Source organism: Garra rufa, chromosome 5 (assembly GCF_049309525.1).
Source record: "Garra rufa chromosome 5, GarRuf1.0, whole genome shotgun sequence".
Classification (NCBI taxonomy): Eukaryota; Metazoa; Chordata; class Actinopteri; order Cypriniformes; family Cyprinidae; genus Garra; species Garra rufa.
The window spans coordinates 10686399-10699727 of NC_133365.1; the positions used below are offsets into that span (position 1 = coordinate 10686399).

The window sequence follows — 13329 nt, forward strand, 5'->3', positions numbered from 1 at the left end:
TATGGTGTTGTGTATAATGTTACAAAAGCTTTTTATTTTTAGATAAATGCTGATCTTTGAATCTTTCTATTAATCAAATTGATTTCTATTGATCCTGAAAAAAAATATTCAACTGCTTTTGATATTTATAGTATTAATAATAACAAATGTTTCTTGAACAACAAATCAGCATATTAGAATGATTTCTGAAGGATCATGTGACACTGAAGACTGGAGTAATGATGCTGAAAATTTAGATTTGACCACAGGAATAAATTACATTTTAAAATATATTAAAATAGTAAGAAGTTATATTAAATAGTAAAAATATTTCACAATATTACTGCTTTTGCTGTATTTTAAAAAAACAACATATAAAAAACTTACTGTTCAAAAACTTTTGACTAGTAGTGTATTTTATTTAAGATTTATTTCAGTTAAACTATTTTAAGTGTTTGTTTCAGTCAAGAAAATCAGTTTACAATAAGGCTGAATTTATTAACATTAACTATTTGAAATGTTAAAATTGTATAAAATTTAATAAATGTAAAACTTGTTAGTTCATCATACCTAATGCATAAACTAGTGTGTTGGAAAGCGTCCATGCTTTATCTTTATGTGTGTGTGAATACATGAAGTAATAACAGAATTAGAAAGACTTCAGATGATGGACATGTCCTTTTAGGCCTATATTTGTTGCTGCAAAATTTAACAGTCCATTTTACAGTCGTCCACTAACCCATGCAGGACTAATCTAAAATACTTGTGCTGGGACATTAGTCTACAATGAACAATGAGATCAGTTTGGCTTGAGTTACACCCTGAAGTGTTCCAAATTTCTTCCCATTACTTCTTGCATAATAAGAACACACACAGTTACTCTTATATCGCTGTCTATCACTGACAGAGCATTCTGTTTGCATTATTATTATACTGGCTCATGGTTCTGCTATTCCAACCATTGTCTTCCTAATTCAACACAGCCCTGATTGTTGATGCACAATGACATGTTAGCATATACTTGCTAGGTAACGTCATCCGTGTGTGTTGAGGAATGGGTACGTGAAAACTTGGAAGACCCTGCGGATTGCATTCTTCAAATAGATAGCCAATGAAGTTATCCCTGAGATGTACTCAAACAGGCTGGTCATATTTTTTAACACTTCTGCTTGTTGATAGCAGACATTGTTTTGACAAGAACTTACTTGGGTGGTCACGTAGATGATCAAGTAATGCGTCTCAAGCTTTTTGGTGGTATGACGTATTCAGGTTACATTTCGATGTAGGAATCAATGTACAAATTGTGTAAAGGCCTTCCACGCAAACATTAATGTAAATAAGCATATGAAAGTATTGTAGATATTTTGCTTGCTACTTGACACAAGCCCCAGATCAACTTTGACAGCATTATGGCCCCTGACCCGCATTCACTGAGGAACTGTAACAAAGGCCTCTCATGCTAGTATTACAGTGCCTGGCATCCGGCTGCACGTTTATGAACTACAGGCAGCCGAGTAGTTGACCAAAATAAATGTCATGTGTGTGTTCCATTTACTTAGAGCTTTTCCCCCCAGTTTCTTTTCATCATCCAGAATAAACAGAGCAGGGCCCCAAGTGCATCATGGTCTGTTAAATCCTTTCTGAGCAGCAAGCCTGTTTGTAAAAGCCCCCCCACCTGCCACCCTGTAACCTGAGTATGGAAACAGAGCGTGCCCGAAGGGAGGAGGGCTGCGGGGTCTCATTAGGAATATTATGTCTCAAGGCCAATACAGGTGCATAACTTTTTGATTTCAAAGTAGTTTTCTCAATGACTGATATCAAATAGGCATCTTTATAGTCACCTGTTCATGCATGTGTCTAAGATTTTTGTTTCACTACTCCTCTGCTCAAAGACTTGCATTGCAAAAGTGCCAAAATAATATACTTAATTACATTTCTGATGCTAATAAAGCTTTGTAAGTATACATGAAGTATAAAATTATTAAACTAATAGTTTACTGAGAGTATTCTTCACAATATATAACTAAAAATCAGCTAAAAGTATAAATACTAGTAAACTTGTATTATAGTTGCAAAACAAAAAAAAGCCTTAAAGGGGTCATCGGATGCCCATTTTTCGCAAGTTCATATGATTCTTTAGGGTCTTAATGAAAAGTCTATAATATACTTTGCTTAAAAATTCTCAATAGAAGTGTAATAAAACACCCTTTTACCTTGTCAAAATCAACGCATTTTATTGCATGTTCCCTTTAAATGCAAATGAGCTCTGCTCGCCCCACCCCTCTCTGTGAGCCGTAATGTTTACTTTAGCCGCATTAAGCCGCATTTAGTGGCGAAACTTGCCAACAAGTACATTATTAAGAAAGGCCATATGCAAAGATGCATACAAAAACCCTTATACTCACTTCTGCTGTGGGTGAAGCTGCATCAGGAATGATTCACACGAACATAGACGCATATGTAGATCAGGATCGGCACTTTCCTTTTAAAAACGAAAGTAACGTTAATCCTCTGCATCTTCAGCGGGAGTAAATGACTACTGCTATGTTTATTATTACATCCAACAACAGACTCCGATCGCCATTGTGTGACTCAAGACAAGAATGTCTCTGCTTGAGCGATTGAGGTGTTCTGTTGTTGGATGTAAAAATGAACATAGCAGAAGTCATTTATTCCTGACATCTGAGCCAGATCCTTTTAAAAATGAAAGCGCCGATCCCGATCTACATATGCACTACTGATCCAGCTTCAACCACAGCAGAAGTGAGTATAAGGGTTTTTTATGCATCTTTGCATCTTTCTCAATAATGTGCTTGTTGGTGCGGCTAAAGTAAACATTATGGCTCATAATCTCACATCAGAGAGGGGCGGGGCGAGCAGAGCTCATTTGCATTTAAAGGGACCATGCAATAAAATGAGTTGATTTTTGGCAGAGCTGATTTTGTCAAGATAATGGGCGTTTTATTACACTACTATTGAGAATTTTTAACCAAAGTATATTATAGACTTTTCATTAAGACCCTAAAGAATCATATGAGCTATATAGGGCATTAAAAATAAAGATGCCTAAAGGAAAAGGAAAGAAAAGAAAACTTGAAAAGTGCTGTTTCCCCATTTTTCAATGGTCACCATTGGCACATAATGCAACAAAGATCGCTATGTCAACAGATATTACTAACAGAACTACCAATCTCTGTGTAAAAATAAGATAATGATGATGCCATCTTTCTGAAGTTATTTTTACCCCCCTGTTTATTGACTCTGAATTTCAGATGAAAATTGCCGTTTTTACCTCCCTCTGCAAAATAGTGCATTACTCAGTAAATATTCATCCATGACATTTAATATGTTGGCTTTCATCACTATACATGTCTATCTTTCCTCAGAAAAAAAATATTAGCAAAATTTGAGCCAGGGACATTTTTGAAATTTGGTTGATTATGACATGGAATGACCCAATTGTGAGATACAAACTCGCATTTGCGAGAACTTTTTTTTTTTCACAATTCTCACAATCCGCAATTATCAACACACAATTCTGACTTTATAACTCACAATTGCGAGTTTATATTTCACAATTCTCTTTGTATCACATAATTCTGTCGAAAGTCAGAAATACAAGATAGAAAAAAAGTTGCAATAACCTTTTTTATTTTTTATTTTGTGGTAGAAACGGGCCTCCAGATCTGCATACAAGTTTTTTCCTTTTCTTCAATGTATATATACATAAGGAACCTGAGGATGGCACATTTGAATTCAGATTTCAGATCTTTTGTTGTAAAAGTTGTATGAACGGTTTTGACCTGTTTGGACCTTGAAGTCTTAGTCAACCTCCACTTTTTTGTATGAAAAAGAGCCGTCTAAACATTGTGGTTAATACACTTTTTGTGTTTCACGGATAAAAAAACAATCATGAATGAGTTTTTCATTTTTTGTGTGAACCGTTCCTTTAACAATTGATATTTATTTCCCTGGACTTTGAGTGGGATCACGTTTGGTCTATGGTATCTCAAGCTTCTAGGAACCCGGACCATCAACAAATTCATTTCTACTTTATCCACAGGACTTACATGACACCGCGCAGATTATATTGTATGAAGCTGAAACCTGATCCATATTGTACTTTTTGTAATACAGGTGAATTGGGTACATTTTTTCATATTATTTGGGAATGCCCGGGGGTTTCTAACTTCTGGAACATGGTTAGTGAGAATCTGTCCACCTTACTTGATATTTCGGTGCCTTCCTCCCCTTCTGTTCTGATCTTAAACGATCTATCTGATATTCCACATAAAATTCAGAAGCGGGTATTTCTAGCGGGAATAAGAACAGCGGCCAAGAAGTTGGTTGCAACGAGGTGGAAACCTCCACACTCGCTCAATAAAAGACACTGGGTTCTCACTTTTATGGATGTTGTATATATGGAGTTGTCCACTGCACGCATCCATGGGGCAAGGGAAGATACCATCAGTTTCTGGGCTCAGATTTTGGAGAAACTAAAAAACATGCTGTCTTAAACATGAAGGGGTTTCAACTTTTTCTTATACGCTGGTCTTGGGCTTTGGCTTAGTAGTTTTTGTTTCTTTTTTTTCTTCAATATTACTTCAGGATGGTTTTATGGCTATTTAAGGTCTTCTTTGGTTATATTTATGCTATCTGTATAATCTATGATACACTCTGAAGTATGCTTGATGTTATTTTAATTTCTTTTATGTTCCTTTTGTATGTTTAAATAATAATGCCATTAAAAAATTGTTATAAAAAAAAAACAAAAACAAAAAAACAATTGATATTTATTTTTGTAGGGAGCAAACCAAGTTTAACCAAGTGATAGGTTAAATGAGGCAGTGTGTTACATTTTTCTGTGAAATGAGGAGAGGGTGATCTCTGCTGCCCTTTTCACCTGTATTTGCTCCCTGTTCTCAAATACTTGTTTACTGGCAGGCAGATGATTCTGCGGATATACTGCAGACATTATAAATGTTAAGCAAATTTGGGGTGAATGACAAGGCGCTATTGCTGGTACTGCACTGTGAAACGTCTGAGAGATGAATGCCAATGAGTGTTATGTCAGGTGTACAGGCTGGAGTTTGCCAAATCTTTGCTTTCATGGAAACGGGCCAAATAGCACAGAGAGAGAGAGAGAAAAAACCTTCCTGAAATGACAGAGATAATAATTCAAGAGAGGATTTATTCAATAGCAATTCCCACTGTGATTAATTACCAGCAGTTTTAGGGTGGAGGCAGTATGATTTATTTTATGAAGATATCATTTTGTCGGAAATCACTCCTTGAGATTATTTACATATTTTCAGGCAGCGTATTTCATACATTTAATGTAACCAAATATTCTGGATATTTTTATAATCCGTATCATTGTTACAATGGCTGTAGGTGTTTGGTGCATTTTACAGTTCAGTTGTAATTTAAGTCAGAGGAAGATTTGTTTCTCTGAAATATTTTGGATGCATTTTTTATACTATTTCTTGAAGACAAGTAATGTTGTGATATATTTTTTAAAAGGTGACAGACAGAGTTTTATTGAATCACTTTTTTGAGTTTATGAAAATGCATCAATATCAAAAAGTAAGCGTCAATGTTTGCCTGTGAGAACAAATTAAACCGAGAACATTTAGGCATGAAAGAGATTTTTAAGAGACATTTCAAACTGTTTAAATGTTGTCTTTTCCAGGAAGCTGGCAAGTACAGGAAAGGAACTCAAAGATAACTTCCTGAGAGCCCTGGCGGAGCGGGAGGAGGCTAACCGCAGTGGGGAAATGACTGTGAGTACATTATTACAGCACTCCATTTGCTACGTAATGGGATTCCCCCAGAATATTTCTGCAATTCCATTAGGACAGGAACACAATCCACACTGTGTCAAATTCAGGAGGGTGACCCCCCTTCTCTCACACACCTTGCTGTATTGCCATCTCAGCCTTCTTTCTCAGAAAAGACAAACCGGTAGCCACCAGTTGGCCCCCCTACATTTGTGCTGTTGAATTTCTTCAAACAATTTCAGTTGTTCTAGTTTTTACAAGGCTATTTAAATTAATGAATGAAACATCTGAGTATAGTCTGGGAATAGACAAAGGGAATGGTTTTTATCTACTCATTAGGAAGAAACAATGAGTAGATATAAACCATTCCCTGTTTGTTAAAGTGGTCTAACTATTACCAGACTATGATAAATAACATACTCTAACAGTTCAGTTTATCCATAGCATTTCCCACTGACTCATTTTATTATTTTTTTTGTCTGTTACCACGGTAATCTCTCATGATTTTATATATCCTTTCACCACTTGCCAGCATGTGTGTACCTGCTGTGTTAGTAGAGCTCCTTATAGCCTAATGGCCCACAGTTTGTATAATCACAAAACATTAATTTATCTTGAGCCACTTTCATTACTAAAGTTTGAAATCTAGCAAACTTAAAGAAATAAACTTCTGCGATGCTGGTGAAAATTGTAATATTACTTTGGCACCTTTGGACCTAACAGTATTTCAGCTCAATAAAGATATATGATTGTTTTAAAAAGAGGCTCTTTTAGATTGTCCACAATATCAGAAAACCCATGACAATCGGCAAACTTTCTAGCATATAGAAAATCTAGTCTACTGCTGTACTGCGTTTGTCATACTACAGAACAACATGACAGTCTTGCCGTTTGTGAACACTGGCCAGATGCTTTAGTAGGATGTATTGATTTAAATGTTTTGGTAATTGTCTTTGATTTATGGCTCTTGTTCAATCATTTTTATACATTTTAATTGGTCAGTCATTACATTTGTACATTTGTTTTATTAGTTGACAAACCCTAATACAAACCTCTAAAACCAGTTAACTGGGGTAGTTTTTTATGTTGTTGTTACTTTGTTTCCAGTTAATGTTTATTGTTGAGGTTTTTACTCCCTCATCCAGGCAGCTACATTGCTACAGTGCCGCCCACTAATATTGGCACCCTTGGTAAATATGAGCAAAGGCGGCTGTGAAAATAAATATGCATCATTTATCTTTTTGGTCTTTTATTCAAAAATTCACAGAATTCTAAACTTTCATTCGAGTAAAACAATTGAAAGTGCGGAGAAACTCACATTACGAAATAAATGGCTTTTCTCCAATGCATGTTGGCTACTATTATTGGCACCCCTAAAAATTCTTATGAGTAAAATGACTCTAAAGTATATTCATTCATATTGACTGAAATTGTCCAGCCATGACTTCCTGTTCCAGAGGATTATAAATATGAGGAACACAAAGGCCAAATCGCAAGAAGTTAAACCCAAGAATATACTTCTGATGTCCAGAACAAGATTGTTGAGCTTCACATAATTGAAAGTAGCTGTAAAAAAAATAGCTAAAGCATTGAAAATCCCCATTTCCACCATCAGGGCAATAATTAAGAAGTTCCAATCAACTAAAGATGTTACAATAAAAAACTTTATTTCATAATGAGATTTTCACCCTACTTTCCATTGTTTTACTTCAATGAAAGGTTAGAATTTCGCAAATGTTTGAATTTTTGAAATTCAGATTTCTTTTCACAGCCACCTTTGCTCATGTTTACAATAATAGTGGGCGGCACTATACGTACAAATAAACAATAACAAAATCCAGTTGTTTTTGACTGAAATATAGATTTTGTTCTCACTAAGTCTGAAATGAAATCATCCTGTTGTATTGACGCGACCGGGAAGGACTAACATTGAAAATGACATAATTCAACTAAATAATAATGGCCTATGTTGCATAACAGTTTGATTTGGAGACTTATCACAATATCTAAGACTGATACCATGAAATTCTTAATAGATGAGACATCCAAAAGAACCTTGTTTCATTTAATAAGTCTAGGATGAAAATATCTCGTTTGGGGATTTTTACCTCTTGCATAGGAGAAATAGTTTATTATAACTGCTTCATAGGTCAAATGATAGAAGCGTTACAGAATTCTAATAAATCTGTGTCAGTGCAACTTAAGACCGGAGAAATAAATGAAAGTGGAATGTAAACTCTAGTCATATTTTTTATGGCCAGCCGGGAGACTAAATGTTTTTCTGCACTCACCTTGTCACAACCAGATAGAAAACAAGTGTTTTACCTGACCCTCTTGTACTAACCCCAGTGGGATGTGTGAGTTTACGATCAAATGAGGAGCACACAGCAAGCTGAGCCAGCGTCTGCTGACAGACTTGCCCACTAATTGTTGACTTTGTAAACAGGGCTATTTTAAAGCCCCAATTCAGAGTCATAACCCAGTATAATTGAGGTTGATATAAAGAGTACAAGTTGTTCCTTTAGTGGAGGAACAAAATCTTTCTGAAAATCATGTATTCATAAATATAAGTGCAAAGAATGCAAAAATGTAATGTGGCATATCACAAGCAATAACATGCTGACAGATCCACTTTGCAAGTGCATAAGAGCAGTGTTTTTCCAGTCAGTTTATGCTTAGGAGAAATTTATTCAAAATCCATATTTATAAAGCTTACAGTGCTATGGAAACACTGTAAGCTTCAAATATGTTTAAAACATACACTGCCGTTCAAAAATTTGGGATCAGTAAGACTTGTGATGTTTAAAGTAGTCTCTTATGTTCATCAAGGCTGCATCTATTTAATCAAAAATACAGAAAAAAACATCTCGCAAAAGGTAATAGGTATTATTGGTTATTTGCATGATATATTTACAGAATTGTTACAGGTTGATTTATCTGGCTTCCCAGGACATCATTTAAAAAAAAATCGGTATCTGAGTAAGAGAATAAATAATGCACTTTCAACATTACTGTGATTAAAAACAAACTTGGCTGAACTAAAGCTAACTAAAGCTGAACTAAAGTGGTGAACATGATAAAAACAGCTTGAAATTCACATTTTGCACATGAGGAAATCTCATTAGCATAACCTAGATTATCTTTGATGTAGTCATTTAGTTGGACCTTCAGGGAGCAAGCCAGTTTTGCTCGCTGAGTATTTTTAAACAAAAAAAATTCCTTGGAACAAAAAAAAAAAAAGGAATATGGCTAGTGTAGCTAACTTCAGGCTTAACACATTTAACAACAATTCAACAATAGTGGAACATTGTATAGATTAATAAATTATTTATTTCATGTTAAGGAATGCTTGCATGCCAGTGTGCAAATAGTGTTTCTGGGGATTATTTTTACTTTTTACTAAAAACATTATATTATAAGGACTGCAAGTTCTGTTTAAAGGAAAAGTTCACTTCCAAAACAAAAATGTCCTGATAATTTACTCACCCCATGTCGTCCAAGATGTTCATGTCTTCCAGGATTTTTCTCCATATAATGGACTTCAATGTTGGCCGATAAGTTGAAGGTCCAAACTGCTATTTTAATGCAGCTTCAAAGAACTCTGCACAATCTCAGCCAATGAATAAGTAAAACGATCTGTCATTGTCTTTAAAAAAAAGAAAGATATACTTTTAACCACAAATGCAAATGCATCGCGTAATCACGTTGGAAAGGTCACGTGTGGTTAATTCATTGTCTGTGTACTTCTGTTAAAAAAAAACTTCATCTCATTTTCTCCAACGGCTAAATCGTTCAACATCGTTGTTTTACCTTTTTTGGTAAAGAGCGTTTGACTTTCTTTGCACATTTGCTTTGTAAACATGGGGTTGGTATTTCCGCATATGTCACGCATGTAATTACGTAATACATGAGGTTGAGCTAGTGCAAGACAAGCATTTGTGGTTAAGAACATAAATTTGTATTTTTCTGAGAAAATGACTGATTGATTTGCTAGATAAGACCCTTATTCCTCGGCCGGGATCGTGTAGAGCCCTTTGAAGCTGCATTGAAACAGCAATTTAGTCCACTATATGGATAAAAATAATGGAATGTTTTCCTCAAAAAGCTTATTTTCTTTTCGACTGAAAAACAAAGACATAAACATCTTGAATGACATGGGGTAAGTACATTTTAATTCTCAAAGGGAACTAATCCTTTAAGTTGCATGTGTCAGTGTTCATTAGAGGAAGCACAGTGTGCAGTGAATGTTCCAACTTGTTTTAAATCTGCTGATGTGGCATTTCACTGAAAAAAAAGGTACAATTGTGTTTTAACTTAATCATGGGCTCAGATTTGGTCAAAACGGGGAAAGCAAATGCTACTGTCATTTAAGTTCTTATCAGCACCATCCAGGCAGGGCGTTCTTGAGTCCTGTGGTTAGTGTTATCTCTTCAATCAGCTGAGCTCATAAAGCACTCAGCTCAGCATACATTGTATTTTTCCTCCTCATTGGTGTTGCGAAAGTTGCCCCGCTGCCAAAAGTCACACACAAACAAAAGGTGCACCTGGACAGCTTTGGCATTATTTACTCTGGGTAAGAAGTTAAGTTTTTTTTTTTAATCAAATCCAGGTCACACCTGTGCTGGATGCCTGAGGGGCTCCATTGTTGGGTGGTACACATTTGAAACTGAAGGTGCTCTAACCCCTAACCCCGCCCCACCCTCCTGCTATTTGTTTTTGCTCTTACGCCAGTGATACAATGATGTCAGCATTCGTGCCCTCTTCAATTTCACAGCCATTGGAGTTGATTTTTCTACTATTCATTCTCTATAGTTTGAATTTCATGATGGAATTAAGTCATCCAAGTGCATCGTGGGTGGTTCTGAGAACAGTATCTGCAACCTCGCTCATATTGTTGCCATTGTGTGAACATGTTTTTGAGGTGATATGTGAATAAACCGTCACATAATAAATGAATGGGTGGTGGTTGGTGGTATTCTCCCTCATGCATTTATTTATGCTGACAAAATGTTGCACATGCTAGTCAAACCGCAGTTGCCAAGTAAGTTACAAAACTGAAATTGTTGATATGTTGAGGTTTGTGATCATTCAGGATAACCGATAGGTCTGACAATATTGTTATTGATATAATGAGAATGAAAAACTGTTCACATTTTACTCAAATGTGTACGTAATTTGGAAATAAAAGCCTAGATTTATATTTATTGCATTATTTCATTATCATAGTTGTTATTATTGTTATTTTTAAAAGTAGTTAGTTGACACATCCTGTGGCATGACAGACTATATTCTATTTCAATATATTTAAACTTGATTAATCGTGATTAATCGCATCTAAAATGCAATAGTCGCATCCAAAATAAAAGTTTTTGTTTAATAATTGTATACTGTGTAAATTTATATGTACTGTGTATATAAATACACACACATACATGTAAGACATATTTACATATGTGACCAAGGTTAAGGTTAAATTTTACAAAACTGAGATTTATACATCACATGTAAGCTCAATAAATAAGTGTTCTATTGATGTATGGTTTGTTAGGATAGGACAATATTTGACCGAGATACATCTGTTTGAAAATCAGGAATCTGAGGATGCAAAAAAATCTAAATACTGAGAAAATCACCTTTAAAGTTGTCCAAATTAGGTTCTTAACAATGCATTTTACAAATCAAAAATTGCATTTTGATATATTTACAGTAGGAATTTTACTAAAAATCTTCATGGAACATGATCTTTACTTAATTTCCTAATGATTTTTGGCATAAAAGAAAAATCAATCATTTTGACCCATACTATGTATTTTTGGCTATTGCTACAAATATACCCCAGCGACTTAAGACTGGTTTTGTGGTCCAGGGTCACGTGTGTGTGTGTGTGTGTGTGTGTGCATGCACATACAACACAAACTTTCATTTTGAATGCGATTAATTGTGATTAATCGATTTGACAGCACTAATTTAAATTTTATGATATTTTTTGACAGATTACATAAAATATTTGTGTTGCCAACAGGACAATTAGAATTGAACTAAAAAGGCCCGCATTGGGACAAAATAAATTAATCTTTAACTCAAGCAAAAATGATTATATCTTCAGTGCACTCTTTCTGAGTTGATTTTCACCTGCTTCTAATTACCCTTAAACAGACTTTGTTGTCTTAAGCAAACATTGCTTGCATTACCCAGATGAGGTCATTAGGACTGTTCATAAAATAGACATTTTCTTACTGATTACTAATAAACACATTTTAGCATTTATTTATACAAAGCAAGTTCTTGTCCATTGTCCGGAGACGCAGTGAGTTCTGTATTGATAAGTTGTGTTCATGTATAGAAGATACTGTGGTCAGTCATGCAGTTCAAAGATCACATTAAGAAGCATAGAAATGAGTGAATTTCCCAGCCATATACCATTACAGTGAGTGTGTGTGTCCCGGTCAGTCGGCCCTTTGTCCTTGTCATGGCCAGTAAAATAACAATAGCATGTTGGTTTCAAAGCACTTGACCAAAGGTGGAGGTCCCTTAGAAAACAGTCATGCAGAGCTATCATGTGACCTCCCCTTGAAAGCCCCACAAAGACTTTCAAAGGGTTGAGGGTTGGGGTATCTGACCCCCCTAAGTTTGGACTCATTCATAGAATAGACAAAGAAGTCCCTTTGTAAAATGAATTTAGATATGCTTGGTATTTTGTTAAGGGTCTTCCATTTTGTGTGTTGACACAAAATATTTCTACACACCATTCTAATGTATTAAATAGTAGGTGAATAGCTAATATCTGGATACGTGTTTAATCTATAGAGAAGAGATCAAGTTTGGGTATGTTAGCCGAAATACAAATGGCGTGATGTTTTTCCTGCTAACATTTCTGGAAGAACCCATCCTTAACGGTTTCCTGTAGCCTGCCTCTCTAATGAACAGCTGCAAGGGCTTGACCATCTTCTCAAATATGTGCTGGAAGATTTTTAGACGAGATGAAACAGGATACACTTAATCTAATTTCTCAAGTCTCTGGATTTTGTTCGTCTGCTTGGTGCATTCTCCAGAAAGGTTGTAGACTCATTGTCACATTGTCATATGGATTCATTCTATTAAAGATATACATTACTGATTAGTGCTTCGCAATGTTTCTGACAATGTAGAAGTTTTTGGTAAACATGTTTAGGGTCTTAGTTAAAGGTTCACTCCTAAGTTGATATTGCTTGATCATTTACTCACCCCCGTGTCATCCAAGATGATCATGCTTTTCTTACTTCAGTCAAGAAGAAATTAAGGTTTCTGAGGAAAACATTCCAGGATTTTTCACCATATAGTGGACTTCAGTGGGCTGGTCCAAACTGGAGTTTTATTGCAGCTTCAAAGCAAATTTTCTCCTCCAACTTAAAAATTGTCCTACTTTGTTGTTTTACCTTTTTTTGCAAAGGGCGTTTGACTTTCTTTGCATGTTTGCTTTGTAAACACTGACTTGGTACTTCTATCTATGTCATGTGTGAACTTTCCAACATGGCGTAATGCGTGAAGTCGAGCTACTGGAAGATGAGCATTGGTGGTCAAAAAGAATATT

The 13329-nt window shown here is 35.4% G+C and overlaps 1 protein-coding gene across 1 annotated transcript in view; it reads left to right on the forward strand.

Annotated features, from left to right (window-relative positions):
* cfap299 (cilia and flagella associated protein 299) overlaps nucleotides 1–13329 on the forward strand; it is a 68948-nt gene that overhangs the window by 22229 nt on the left and 33390 nt on the right. The window contains exon 3 of the mRNA XM_073839642.1: nucleotides 5672–5762. Within this exon, the coding sequence (XP_073695743.1) occupies nucleotides 5672–5762 (91 nt within the window). The remainder of the gene's footprint in view (nucleotides 1–5671; nucleotides 5763–13329) is intronic.